Source organism: Balaenoptera physalus, assembly GCF_965194825.1.
Source record: "Balaenoptera physalus genome assembly, chromosome: 13".
Taxonomy (NCBI): Eukaryota; Metazoa; Chordata; class Mammalia; order Artiodactyla; family Balaenopteridae; genus Balaenoptera; species Balaenoptera physalus.
The window spans coordinates 63017954-63033404 of NC_138892.1; the positions used below are offsets into that span (position 1 = coordinate 63017954).

Below are 15451 nucleotides of genomic sequence, written 5' to 3' on the forward strand. Positions count from 1 at the left end.
AAGGAATATAGTCGGTAAAATGGGGGTCAGTTGCAGAGGGCTTTGAAGGCCAGGCTGAAAGATTTGAATTTTATTTAACTGGATTCACTATTGGTCCTTGAGCAAAGGAGTCACAGATGATGACAGAGATTTGAGAAAGTCATTCCTACTAGCTATGTACACAGGTCGTGGGGGGGCGTTAGGGGGGACTAGGAATTAGGAGGCTGTTGCTTGCATGAACTGATGAGGGTCTGGATTAGGCTGTAGTAACCTCAAACCTTAGCATGCAGAAGAATCTCCTGGGGTGGGATGCTTGTTAAAAACAAGCATTTCCTTGGCCTCACCTGAAAGATTCTGATTCAGTAGATCTGATGTAAGGCCTGGGACTTGGCCTTTTTTAATGAGTGAAACTCAGGTGATTGTGATGAAGGTGGTCTTCCTCACACTTTCAGAAATAATAGATGGGTTGTAGAAATGGAAAGGAAGGGGCAGATCTCAGAAATACTATGAAGAAAGATGTAGGTATAGAAATGCTAAGAAGAAAGACATATGACAGACATCAGATATTTACTAGGAGTGGAGAGAAAAGTCAGAAAGACTTACAGATTACTAGAGACTACATGGGCAGAAGGACTGAGCCAAGGGGAACTGGGAAAGGTGTCATCAGAGGCAGAAATAATAGTGGATTCTGTCATGTGCTCAGGTATCTATAGCCAGTCATGGGGAGATGTTCCCAAGACAACTGAGAAAAGGAGGCTAGAGAAACGGTAGGAGGTCAGGGCTGGTAATGTTGATCCCACTACAGACCAGCAGGCAGTAGCTGTATTCACTGAAGCAGTGGAAAGACCAGGGGGATCAGGACTGAGGGGAAGGTGGCTGGGCATGGAGAATGGGAGTGATTAAGAAGCATTACAGTGTCTATTTTTATAGGTCCAGTGAAAGAATAGGGGGAGCATGGCTAGTTCAGAGGTTGGTGAGTAGGAACCCTCTACTGGCATGTGCTTCTCTATGGCAGAAAAAGGAAGAGACCTACTATGGATGCGCTTATAAGGGGTCATCTGAGTATGCCTTCTTCCAGCCCTCCTTGCTCTACACTTGCAAGTGGGCTTTGGCCTGATCTGAAAGATGAGTGCTTCTCAAACTTTAGCATGCACGTGAATCACCTGGGGATCTCGTTACAAATGCAGATGCTAATTCAGTAGTTCTGGGGAGGGGTCTGAGATTCTGCATCTCTAGGACACTCTCAAACGATCTCATTGCTGCTAGTCCTCAGATGACACTTTGAGAAACAAGGTGTGAAGTCTCTGTTGGGGAATGTTCTATATACAGAGGCAGAAGACAGCAGGCAGACAGATCAGAGTAAAGCAAGAAAGTGATTTGCAATTTATACAAATCAGATAAAATCCTGGGATGGTTTAGATCCATGGTTCTCAATGGAGGGCAATTTTGACCCCTAAGGACAGTTGGCAATGTCTGAAGACATGTTTGGTTTTCACAACTTGGGATGGGAGTCACTACTGGACAGTAAAGAGTAGAGGCCAGGATACTGTAAACACCCTACAACATGCAGGAAAGTTCCACAACAAATAATTATCTAGCCCCAAAGATCAGTATTGTCAAGGTCGGGAAATTCTATTTTTTTTGTAGCAGAAAGAGCACAGACTTTGAAGTCAAGGATCTAATATAAGCCCTGACACTTATCAGCTGTGTGACTCTGGAAAAATGTCTTAACTTTGCTGAGTTTTGTTTCCACAACTATGAAAGAAGGTTGACAGATTATGGGGCTCATGACCTAGCAGGACTCTGAAAACAGCAGTCTCCTTTCCTTCATTTGTACCTTAGGGTTCTCGAGCCAAGAAAGACCAACACAGACATGGAAGGTAGCAGAAGGACTAAGCAGATTGGGCTTCTGGGTCAAGGATAAGATGTTCAGAGCAAAGAACAAAAAGATCTACAAGTTAGTACTAACCACCAAGTTGCCAATAACCATGACCATCATGAAGACAATGAGGCACATGGCCTGGCCGGCCACCTCCATGCAGTCCCACATAGTCTCGATCCACTCCCCGCACAACACTCGAAAGACAATGAGGAAAGAATGAAAAAAGTCATGCATGTGCCAGCGAGGGAGTTCACAGTCCTGGTTGATCTTGCAGACACACTCTTTGTAGCTCTTTCCAAAGAGTTGCATTCCCACCACAGCAAAGATGAAAACAATAATGGCCAGCACCAGGGTCAGGTTGCCCAGGGCACCCACTGAATTTCCAATAATCTTGATCAGCATGTTCAGGGTGGGCCAGGATTTGGCCAGTTTGAAGACTCGGAGCTATGGAAAAAAAAACCCCAAACAAAACCCAAGTGAAACTCAATTCATTTATTCTTACCACATGGCTACAATAAAAACATATGAAATTACTAAGATCATCTTAACGTTTATTGAGCACCCTTGGGAAATCCCCAGGACTTTCTAACAGTATCTTAGACAAAAATGAGAGAAACTGAGGCAAAGATGAAGGAAAACAGATTAACTGCACAGTAAGTGAAAGATTTAGAACTAAGAACCAAGAATACTGCCTCTAGTCCCCTGAATTAGTCTCTGGTCAATCTACCTTTTAAAAATCCATACCTGAAATAATCCTTTTCCCACTGATTTTCCCCTGACTTCTCAAGGGTCATATCAAGGAAAATGTGATTTGTAGTGAACCAAAAGGTCAGTTGGGTAAGGACGGTGAAAATAAATCATCTGTCTCTTTAAAAAAAGCAAGCATTTAAAAATTCTACATACCTCTCTTTTTGTTTGCCAATAAATAATCAATCGCTGATATGAAACTTCGTGACATGCTTGGAATAACTTGGAGGAAAACCACAACCTCCAAGTAGGGGCAGTTCCAATATGTCAAATATCTTATGAAAAGGGACTATACTGATATTAATTCAGAGGACAGAACTTTTGGTATCTGTCAATCACAAGATTTCTGTATTCTGTAATGAATGATTACAAGGTCTTGACTAATAGCCTGAGAATTATAATGCATGAAGCCCATGAACAGAGATCATCATCATATGTCTTAAGTCAATAACTAACACGTGATGTAATAAGAATTCTGGTAGAAGGCAACAGCACTGATTAGGACTTTTTTTTTCCTATTGAAAACTTGAGTCTTCATACATTGTTAGTGGGACTGTCATTTGATGTAACCCTTGAGGAGGGCAATTTGGCATTACGTGGCAAAACCATCTGCAGATCTATCTCTGAGCAAGCAATTGCACTTTTAGAAGGTTAAACTTATTGTATTTATGTTAATGGTGTATGGTAAATCTTTGTACTATCCTTTGATATAAAAACAAACCTCAATAAATCTAAAAAAAAAAGAAAACTTGAATCTTATTTGAGAGTTCCAAGATTTACCAGATGTTGCTCTGTGCATACTCTGGGTCTCTCATATTTTTTCCCTATTCTGACTGGCTTTTAATTTATCAAGTGTATTAGTGGTAAGGCTTCTATCTCTTAATTCTTCATTTTATCTTCTAGATAATAAGAACTATTCTCAAAAAGTCTACTGTGGGCTGGATCCTAACCAAAGACCAGTAAGCAGAGGTTCCAGAAACTTGACAAATATTTGTGACTTGGATTCAATGAGATTTCTGTTTTATGAATAGTTTCACTCTAATCCAATTCTATTTCTTAGATATGCTGAATATCCTGAAATCCTTTCAGTTGCAAGTGCTTAGGTATCTTCCCAATAAGGAGATGCTTTGTCTGATGCTTTGTCTGACTGGGATACCTCCATGATAACTCAGCTTCTCAAGGGCCTTAATCAGGACATCACTTATGCCTATGCATATGGGAAGCTATTTCGAGGATATCGTTAACTATTCTTTCAGAGGCATTTTAGTAATTTGAACACTAACTTCTTCAAATACATTTGAAAAATCTTTCTTAGCTAATGATGGATGTTCAACTACTAATTTCAATATAACTTTAAAAAACATTATTTTATTCTCATTTTTTGGAAGGGGTCACCATGATAGAAGAAATGAGTAGAGCCATCTTTGAAAAAGGAGAAATTCTTGCCATTTCAGGGAGATGTTCAGATAAAGAAAGAGGCTTACTAGCAAATCCAAATTTGACCTCAGAATAGCCCTTGGGAATCCTTCTTCATCGTCTTTTAGATTAACCATTATTTTCTGAGGAACTTCATAAAATTGATTTCTGTTTGTTGACTGATTTTAACAACTACTTTCTATATTAGGTAGTTAGCAGAAAAGTTTTCAATATTTTAGTTGCTAAGCCAATAAACAGCCAACTGAAATTGGGAGTAGAATATAGCTAAGGATTTTTAAAAGTCATCAGATTAACTTATGCAAAACTCTTTCTAGTAGCTGCAAGATAGGAAATATAAAAAGAAATTGGAGAAATATGGAATACCAATCGGAAAGATCGCAGCACCGAAAGCCCCTCCACGTCTGCTAGACTCAGTTCCATTAAACTGAGGGAGACAATAAATCCATCAAAAATGTTCCAACCTTCTTGGAAATAATAGTAGGGATCCATGGCTATGAGCTTCAGGAACATTTCCGCTGTGAAAATTCCAGTGAAAACCTAAAGAGGGGAAGGCAGGGGGTAAGAAAAAGGAAATAATAAAAAGAAAATGCCTTTATCATTATCTTTGAATATGGCATGTCCAAGAAGCCCCAAGCGCCAGCCTTGGCTCAATTCTGCATCTGAGGACAATACCTGGATGTCCCCTGACCACTCCACGTGATGCAGGAAAGTCTTCTTATTTTCCTCTTGAATGAAGAGGAAATGTTCACATCTTTGTTGCCAGAACTACCCAATTCATATTGTTCAAACGTGCAGTTAAAAACTTATTCTAAGCAATTGAAAATATCACACAGGTGACTCCTAAAGGGTCAGCAGTCATTTGAATGTGTATGCCACGTTTGGGATGTTGGCCAAAAAAAAAGAAAAAAAATCACTCGTGTTATGATTATATTTAAAAAATACAGTATTATTCCTGATTTGACATTATGTGTCTTCTCAAACGTCGACATATACTGCAGGCTTTCTTATTTTAAATGGTAAAAGCAACAGAACATTGCTAAAAGGGTGAAAAATACAGGAGAAACATTCAGTCTCACCACCTTGCATACAACTATTATTTTAATGTACTCCTTTTCTTTTTTTTTTCTTCAAATGCATATATATTTTGTCAGAGTTGTAAGCCACAGACTACATAATATTTTGGCTTTACACTTATCTTGACTTATCACGACTCATTTCACTTATCACGCATTTTTCATTTATCATGACTCCATTCATGTTGCAACACGGTCTTCGTAACTCTCACTTTTATTGCTTGTATAATATTCTATTGGGTAAATATATCCTCAAAGAACTTTCTTATTGTTGGAGACTTTGGTGCTTCCTTTTGATTTTTTCAATATGATGGTCAATAATGTAGTAATTGTTTTAGATTTGGAGCTTATTGGGTACGAGAATGACTTCTTCCCTGTGTTACCTGGCTCCCACTTTTCTGCCTTTCAGAGCACCTTGTGTTTCCCAATGCTTTCTGCATCCTTCCCAAGGCCTTAGTAACATAACATGCAGGGAGAAAGTAAAATCCCATGAACTCCAGTTTTGACAAGACCAATACCCTCATTCTAGCCTAAGCATGTAACATACGACTACTACTGAATATTCTGTTTTTAGAGGAGAAGACTTTATACGCAGCAGATTTAAAATTCATAGTAAGTTAATACTTGTAACCACTTCGTTACCAAGTTTACATATGAAGGAGTTTGAGGAAAACTTTGGAGATATGGTCTGAGGACAGAATTAAAAATAGTGAAAAATACTTAGATTACAGACACTGTTTTGAATACACTGAATTAATGTATAGCAATAAACAGAATGACTTGATGAAAACACAACAAAATGGATAAATGGGCTGGAAATTCTGGGGGCCCATATACGTTTCTATGGTCCCCCATTTTTCTAAATTGAAGATGCAGTGCCCTAAAATTGAAAGAAAATATTCCCTGAAGAGATCTGGTTAAGTTAAATCAAAGTTCATAGTGCAAGCTAAGCGTATACAAATAGAATACCACTCTGCGTGAGGTCAGGAAAGTAGGGGCAGTGAATCAACTCCTGACACACACTTTACCCTTAGCATCAGCCCATCAAAGGTTTCTCTACATAGAAACATTAACCCACTTAACGCACACTAAGTAGAGAGTGAATTTGCTGTCCCATTAGTTCTTGGTGAGCATACATTAAGTGCTCAGTAACAAGCACGGGCTGACTGACCTCCGAATATCTATACTGTGGGAACTCTCGTTCCTGACAGAAGATCAATGACACAGTTATGTGGTGCTGCCTTTCAATGGGATGAAAGGCCTCCAGACACCTGGTAGAAATGCCTGTGACAGAGGTCGGCACCCATGTTGTTTCAGCACATAGTGTGCTGCCCTTGTTTGGGGTTTGGGTGAAAATATATTTGTAACTATTGGAAGGAATTAAATGGAGAAGAGTAGATTTAAGGTTATCCATTTGATGCCATTCTTCTTGGCACTGTGATATGCTTCTTGAGGAGAAAAAGGAACTACAAGGATTTTCTCGGTGGCGCAGTGGTTAAGAATCCGCCTGCTAATGCAGGGGACACGGGTTCGAGCCCTGGTCCAGGAAGATCCCACATGCCGCAGAGCAACTAAGCCTGTGCGCCACAACTACTGAGCCTGAGCTCTAGAGCCCGGGAGCCACAACTACTGAGCCCGCGTGCCACAACTACTGAAGCCTGTGCGCCTAGAGCCCGTGCTCCGCAACAAGAGAAGCCACCGCAATGAGAAGCCCGTGCACCGCTACGAAGGGTAGCCCCTGCCCTCCACAACTAGAGAAAGCCCACGTGCAGCAACAAAGACCCAACACAGCCAAATATAAATTAATTAATTAATTAATTAATTTTTAAAAAAAGGGAACTACAAGCAGCACATCAACTGTATATAAATGTCCCTCTTGTGAATGTCATCAAATATTCACCTAAGAATTTATGTTCTAGTGCAGCAGATCTCCAAGTGTAGTCAGGGATCCCTGGGGTCCCTAAGACCCTTTCAAGGGTCATGAAATCCTTTCCCTTTTCCAACTACACATCTGTGTGAGGCCAGGTTTTCGTCCTATACTTAACCAAAATAATATATCACGATGCATTAAATACAGAAGCAGGTAAGAGAATCTAGGTATCTTCTATCAAACCAGACATGAAAGACATTTGCAAAAATGCCAAACAATGCCATTTTTTTTCTCAGAAAATAGTTTTTCCCCATAAAATGTTATTTATGTAATTGTATAACGGGTATATTATTGTGATTTTAAAATAAATATTTAAGATTTTTCTTGGTTTTAATTTCAAATATGGTAAATATCAAAAGATACAACTCTCATAAAAAAAAAGCTCTTTAGCTCTTTTTAAGAGTATAAAGTGGTCCTAAGACCAAAGAAAGATCGAGAATTCTGTCCTAATTGAATGTTCTGAATTCATGGTCAGCATATGTTTCAGGGGCCTACTGGACAGGCCCCTGGGCATAGGCCTGAGCACTTGTGATGCCAGCTCACCAGGCAAGGCCTACAGTGCCCTAAGACTGGGGTATTTCATTTGGGGCTCTGCCTGGGGCTTGGGAAGGGCAGGGAGAAGCAGCACATCTCCTCTGCCATAACTGCGTCTACAAAGCTAGGCTCATTTGGGAGCCACTGGGATTTGCATGCCCCTGTCTACGCCCAGAAGGAGGCTAATCAGCTCCTGTTCTGTAGTGGATCCTCTTGCAAAGTTAATGAAATTCAATTTGATAAAAGCCCTATGTACCACAGTGGAGACATGAAAAAAAAATATGACCATGAAAAATAATGGATCCTCAGGAACTGAGTCACCCATTGGTCACAACTGAGTCAGGTGACCAACTTGGCTGGGTTTAGTACTGAGATTTGTCTGGTTTTAATACTGAAAGTCCTGCATCCTGGGTCAACAGGGTGATCAGCTTGAACTGGTATGCCCAGAACCGTCCCACTTTCAAAGTGAAAGTTCCACATCCTAGGAGCCCCCTCAGATCTGTGCTTACCCAACCAGGAGAAGACAGGCACAAAAACATTTAGCAGGTAGTAAGAATTTAAAAAGAGGTATGCGTGAGGGGCTACAGGGACACAGATAAAGAAAAATGAAAATCTGAAAAGAATTCCTTTGGGTTGAAAATCTAGCTAAGCTACAATTAAGAAACCATAACGGGCTTCCCTGGTGGCGCAGTGGTTGAGAATCTGCCTGCCAATGCAGGGGACACGGGTTCGAGCCCTGGTCTGGGAAGATCCCACATGCCGCGGAGCGACTGGGCCCGTGAGCCACAACTACTGAGCCTGCGCATCTGGAGCTTGTGCTCCACAACAAGAGAGGCCGCGACAGTGAGAGGCCCACGCACCGCGATGAAGAGCGGCCCCCACTCGCCGCAACTAGAGAAAGCCCTTGCACAGAAACGAAGGCCCAACACAGCCAAAAATAAATAAATTAATTAATTAATTAAAAAAAAAAAAAAAAAAAGAAACCATAACATTCATGTGTATTTGGTGAAGGATGAAAATAACTTCCCGTTTTTCCTTTTTTGCTTAGATTCTCAGAAATTCAACTTACATGTTAGGTTAAGCTTTTGCCCTTCCTTCCATACCCCCTCCCCGCCAAAAGCCCTTATCCACATGGAGGGGGGCCTGGTGTCAGGAGCTGGAGCCCAAGCAGGGCATCTGTGCAGGAGGGCAGCTTAGCATGGGCTATCAGAGCCAATGCAGGCCAAGGAGAGTGTCCACTTTGGGGGGGACAGCCCAGTGTCTGAGTGGGATAAGGAGGGTATTTGTGTAGAATGGCTGCCCAGCACAGGATGCTGAGGCCTAAGTGGGATGGGAGGGTGTCCACCCTGGAGGGGATGGGGGACCCGCAGAGAGAGTTAGAGCTTAAGCAGGTGGAGACTGCAACCTCATGGGGAGGACAGCCTGGTGTGGGGTGTCAGAGCCTGAGTGGGCTGAAGAAGGCATCCATCCAGAGAGGTGGCCCAGTGAAGGGTGTCAGAGCCAAGCAGAGTGAGGAGGGTGTGGCCTGGCCTCTGGAGCTAGCTACAGAGCCGGGCGAGGAGAACTTCTAGGTGGAAGGACAGCCTGAGGTGGGGGGAAAGGGTCCCTGCAGACGGGCAGCATGGAGTGGAGAGTCGGCTCCTGAGCAGGGCCAGGAAGGGTGGGCTGGCATGGGGTGCCCGAGTCTGAGCAGGATGCTGAGAGCTTCTAGGTAGGGGAAGCCTGGTGTGGGGTGAGGAGGGGTCCATGCAGGGGGAAGGTCCACTATGAGGCGTTCACGTTCAAGTGGGGCACGGGAAACAAGGATGTGTGGGGTGGCCTGGCCGGGGATGACAGTGCCTGAGAAGTGTGAGGAGGGGTCCACGTGGAGGAGCTCCGTGGCTGCTGGAGAGCCCAGCACGGGGCGTCAGAGCCTGCCCAGGGGGAGAGGACACCCACGCTGGAAGAGGTAACCATGGCTTTTTTTTTTTAAATCAAATAAGGGAATATACTAAAGATGGTGGCAACCAGGTCTCTTTTCGTTGGAGAAGGAGTTATAAACATAGAAAGAGGAACATTAGAATGAATCCTGTAATGCTGGGTTAGAATAAGCAGTGAGCCCTGTACGGAGAGGGCCCAGTTGTGTATATTGCTTCAATAGATCTTGACTTCTAAATGTCAGTTTCCACTAAAACAACAAGGGCTGCTTGAGAAATGGCTGATTCCAGACCTGAGACAGGAAAAATATAAAGTTAGCCTGGAATATTTCTGAGAAAGCAAGGAAGCAATGAGGACGTGTTGAAAGGACACGGAAGCCACCTTGAAGGGACTCCTACTGGCCAAATCGGGAATGGTTTAAACATCTAAGTACATGACAGTAATGGATTAAAACCCACTGAATAAGACTGAAAACCTTGAGTCCATACAGATTTAATTAAGTAAAGGAATAAATCAAAAGTTTAATGAAAAACAGGAAACTTAGATAGCTTCAAAGTGTCTTCCTCACAAACACTTATTAATTATAAATGGAAAAAGAGTAACTGTACAGGGGAGAAGACGGGCAGGACCTCCTTAATCAAGTGATCAAGTGACCATAGGCAGAAACGGGACAAATGCAAATCATGTGCCACCTGGTAGATGTAATGAGAAGATGACAGTCTCGCTTGTGTGACAGTCCTGCAAAAGTCCAGGAGAATGTACTTGTTTGTAAAAGCACATTACAGTATTTGGGGGTGACAGGCTGTGTCAGCAACTTACTCTCAAAAAATAGTTTTTTACACTGTACTTGAAACTTTTCTGTAAGATTAAGATTGTTTAAAAAACCATGTTATAAACTCACTATTGTGTTCAAATGGTTACCCAAAAAAAGCAAGAGAAGAATCATTACGTTTATCTACTAAACAATACAAGTCAAGTAGCTTCCCTGGGTTCACTTTCCTCTATAAAACATGGGGGTTGGATCGAATTATCTTTACTCTTCCTCCTATTATGAACATTTTTTTCTTATGGGGAGGATGGAAGAGGCAGGGGTTGCCAATTTACAGAATGCTGTTCTCATCTTCCCTCAAAAACATCTATCTGCACGTTTGTGGACAAACACAACTCAATTCACTGTCCCAGCTGTGGGAAAAGCCTCAACGTCCAACCACAAGAGAAGGTCCTAGTCTATTTCACAAGCTAGTCCACCCATTTTTTTTTGTTCTCTTATTCTCAGGTTCAGTCAAAGGCTGTATCCAAATCTCCAAGCCTTTGAAAATTCTCCTACTGAACTACACTCATACAGTTCCTAAGTATGGAGAGTACTTTTCACTAGTCCAAATACTTCTGTATAGGTTCTCATTTTTTCCTCCCAACTACTGATGACATGGTGTCATCCTCATTTTACAGATGTAAAACATTTCCGGACAGAAATCAATGGCTTATTTAAGGCTAATATGTCCAAAACAGAACTCCTGATTTTAAACTCCACCCCTGTTCCTTGCTCAGTCATCCCCATTTCCCCCTCGCTTACCAAACTTCCCCAATCTAGGCACCATTCCTGATTTCTTTCCCATCAACCCTCATGTCCAATTCACTGGCCAGTCCAAAGTATCCTGAACCATTCACTGTTCTCCATCCCCACTGCTAATCAGACATTACTTTTCCCTTGAAAACTCTGCCCCCGGAGTGCTTTCTCTTTTTAGAACTTGGTTCTGGTTGGCTTGGCTCAGGAAGTCCCTGAATATTAGCTGCTGACCTTCTCCTCTCTCCCTCTTCTTCAGTGATGATTCTGAGCAAAGTCTTCTGAATGCTCACGACTCTAATTTAGGTTTCTTTTTTTGGGGTGGGGGGGCTGTGCTGTGCGGCATGCGGGATCTTAGTTCCCCAACCAGGGATGGAACCCGTGCCCCTTGCAGTGGAAGCAATGGAAGGATGGAGTCTTAACCACCTGACCGCCAGGGAAGTCCCCTCTAGATTTTCAAGAAGAGAAAAATAACGTTATTTTCTGGCCTGGTCTGAGGGCAATTCTGCTGGTAGTATGTGAAAAGGCCTCTCAAAATCCCTTGGAAATCAAGGACTGATTCTGCGAAAAGCAAGTAAAAGTAAAGACTTTGAGAAAAACAAAACACTGCAGGAAACACATCACTGCCACTACCATCAACAACAGAGTTGATCAAGTCATATTTCTCGTTACATAACTATTGGCTAATAAAATAAAGCTTATATCTATATGATATTGTTGATTGGCTCAAAATGCTGCTTGATGGCCAAGCCCCAGGGTCGGCCAATCACACAGCAAGCCACCTTCAGAGGCCTTTCAGAGACAGTTAACAGATTTCCTGGATAGTCTATGAGGGTATCCTGTTTCAAGACTCTGGGTATTTCATTGAGCTGCACATCGCAGTAGTGAGTCTGAAGTGTGTCACTAACTCAGACATAAAGATTGGAAAGATGACAGTATCACCTTGGATGTGTACTAGGGAACATCAGCTGTAAGGACTAACCAGTGTGTGTTTTCCGAATCAGCAGTTAAAATGATATTATAACACTTTAATAGTATATTAGGACTTAAGGTAGAAACTCTGTGTGTGTGTGTGTGTGTGTGTGTGTGTGAGAGAGAGAGAGAGAGAGAAATACCAGGCAGAGATCATGCACAAATTAAATGGTAACAACTAGATCTGACATGCCTATAGTGCAACTCCTAAGGAATAATGCAGCCAGATGACCTAGAGGATTCTTTCCAACTAACTCTTTACAGTCGATCAAAATTCAATCAACTCCTGATTTCTGTACTAAAGAAGTAAAACAGAAAATCCCCAAATTACAACTACTTGACTTCACAGTACACGATATAATCTATTTTTTAAAAACTGCATACTTATCTTCTAAATAATATAAATTAATCACTTACGCCAATGTTAAAATAAATTTGGCACAGATCAACTAATGGTAGAAACTGGACGACACTCAGAAGTTGGACAGGAGGGGAAACCAGCCTAGAATTTAAAATTTCCCGTGGACAGTCCCCATATGGATAATTAAGATATGACGGTGTGCGCAAATTTATCGTTAGATTTAACGCCCTGAAAGAGCTCCCCTATTTTGTGGTGGTTGTTACTGAAGGTGAAAGGGGAAGCGATTTGCTGGAGTAATGCAGGAAGTAATGTGAGAAACAGAATGAGAAAGAAATCCACAAGTCCTTGGCTCAGGTTGCTGAAACCAACCCACTGTACCATGCCTCCCATTCTGTCACCAACAGCTCCTAAATGACGTCTTCAAAGTTCTGCAGAAAGAGGAAACAGCCAAGGGATCACAAGCGAGCAGAAGCGGCGGGGCTGCGGCATATGTGGAAGCATTTGTCTTCAAATTAACTATTACTTTCTTTTCAACTAAACTCCAGCTTTCAGTCTCAGAAACAAAATTCCTACAGGCAAAACCCGTTCAGATGGTCAAATCAGGAGGCCGTGCTCCATCTTACCAGATTTCCTACAGCCAAGACATGTTCAAACTGTGGCGTCATAGGATGGTGCTCCATTGCCATAAACAGTGTATTCAGGACAATGCAGATGGTGATGGCCAAGTCCACAAAAGGGTCCATGACGATCAAGTTTACAATCTCTTTCAGCTTTATCCAGTAGGGGTGACACTCCCAGATGAGGAAAGTGTTGGCAAATTTATACCAGCACGGCGGGCACTTTCTCTGAGACTCTTCCAGCTCTGTAGTGGGTAAAGAACAAAGGTAGCCCCTCAGTCTTGGGAAGAAAACAAAAGGGTTAGACTTGGTGGGTATCACTGCTATTAACACAAGAAGGAAGGTGGCCAGGGAGTGCTGACTTTCCTGAGAGCTTCCCTCAGTTTTCCTTCTCTTGAAGGCAGAGAGGAGGCATGACCAGTGCCAGGTCACATCCCAGTTAACAAGGATCTAGTTATAAACAAAACTCAATCCACCCGTTTGGGAAGCATAGCAACCCTGGTTCAACTGGCTTCCACACTCACAAGTGTATGATCTCAGGCAAGGTACTGCGTCCTCTACGCTTCCGTTGCCTCATCTAAAAGGGCACTGACTTTCAGGCTATAGGACTAAATGAGTCCTATAATCCTCCTCCTTTGCTTACAGATTAAGTGGTTGATAGCAGACAGCACAGGGCCTGGCACAAGGTAAGTCCTCAATAAACGGTAGATATTTTATTACACATGGTATCATTAAACTATTTATTATCAGAGAAGCAGTCAAAAGCACACGCACTGAAGCCAGACATACATGGGCATAACCAGCTCAGGCAATTGCTAACTGTGGGCCCTTGAGTAAATTACTTCCGTTTGCTGCGACAATTAAATGAGCTAAAACATATATAAAGTGCCTCAGAACACCCTAGCATACAGCAAGTGCTATGAAAGCATTTGCTATTGTTGTTTATTTTCTTTACAGCAGAACCAGCATTGTCAACCAAGCCACCACATGGACCATCTGTCTTAGGTTCCCAAAGATGTACGAGTTCACAATGTGAGTTCGCAATGCAGTCAGGAACAGAGGTTGCATTCCTTCCCCTTTGCTCCTTCCTTCCTCTTTCTCATCTCTGCTCTTCTCTCTTTCTCCTTCTCTTGCCCTTTCACCCTTTCCCACTCTCATCCTTTCTTTCTGTATCTTCTTCGTCTCCCCGTCCCTCAGTCTCTTTCTTCCTTCCTTTTTGTTTCTCTCTTCTTTTGTCTTCTCCTCTTCGTCTCTTTAGTCTGTCCCTCTTTTAAAAGCAGGACGCATTTTTTCAAACAAGATCTTATGTGACCCCCAATATGTAAAATAGACAAACCAGGAGCTGCTCTAGTTTAGGCAGGAAGAGGAGCTTGGAGTCCAGGGCAATCCAAGTCTTCCTTCCCTGAGGTACTTCCCCAGGGTCCTAGGTCTCTGATAAACCCAGACTGACAATCACTGGACTCGATGAGCTCTAAGGTCGTTTACAAAGCAAAGATTAGAAAGGACAATTAGACACTAAAGGCGGAGAGCCATTCAGCTCCAACAATCTAGGCGTGAGGCCCTCGGTAACAAAGCCCTCCTCAAATTAAGTATGAAATATAATAGCTAGCATCACAAAAGTCCAAGGACCTTGATCTGGAAGGATATTCTTGAAGAGGTGTAACTTTGAAAACCCGTCAGCATGATAATCCTTAGAGGCCAGGTCTTGGCTCTGTGGGGTTGGATATAACTGCATCCGCTACCACCCTGACCCCACTCAAATCCACTAACAAAATCAAATCATTCAGGGAATAGAAAAAAAGTTTCCCAACATTTCACGAAGAGCAAGATGGCTGCTTTAAATCAGTCTACTTTCCCTTTTTCCAACCAGCCGGATGGTGCCCATGGTGATGGCTTTATTTTAGATGGGGTGCTTTGGTTGGGCTTTTAATTGGCTCCCTGGTTGCTAAGAAAATGGTTGCCTTGGTTTTTCAGATTTAAGGGCCACAGTAAGCGACACGTGGGAGTCTGCGTGGGAAAGGAAGTCTGTGAAGAAAATTTGCTTTGGTTTCTTCCTCATAGAACTCCCTCCCTTCCCAAGGTAAATTTAGTCTTCTTCCCAAAAAAGAAAATTGAAAAGGTTCTCTTATTTCCATAAATTCTTATAGTACATATTTGGAAATCTGGTTCCGTTCCTTTTTTTATCTCCTCCTTTCTCCAAATGTCTGCTGTTCACCTGCACATGGAGGTTGAAGCAGCGGACTGTTCACGTTTCTAACAGTTGCCACAATTGTAACGTTTTACAATGAACTAGGCTCCGAGTCCTTGCCAGACAGACAAGGGTAGGGTTTCCCTACCCTATGGGGCACCAAAAAGGGATACTAGATATCTAGTATCCCTCCCATTTACTGAGAGGGGAAGATCCTCAGGATACTCGTTTCCATTCCACAAAAACTAAG

The 15451-nt window shown here is 42.4% G+C and overlaps 1 protein-coding gene across 9 annotated transcripts in view; it reads right to left on the reverse strand.

Annotated features, from left to right (window-relative positions):
- The window catches only part of SCN8A (sodium voltage-gated channel alpha subunit 8), a 121900-nt gene that overhangs the window by 33923 nt on the left and 72526 nt on the right, over nucleotides 1–15451 (reverse strand). For all 9 annotated transcript variants that reach the window (XM_082421284.1, XM_082421282.1, XM_082421283.1 and 6 more), the window contains 3 exons: nucleotides 13020–13258; nucleotides 4409–4582; nucleotides 1949–2305 (listed from right to left, as the gene is read on the reverse strand). In XM_082421284.1, the coding sequence (XP_082277410.1) occupies nucleotides 1949–2305; nucleotides 4409–4582; nucleotides 13020–13258 (770 nt within the window). The remainder of the gene's footprint in view (nucleotides 1–1948; nucleotides 2306–4408; nucleotides 4583–13019; nucleotides 13259–15451) is intronic.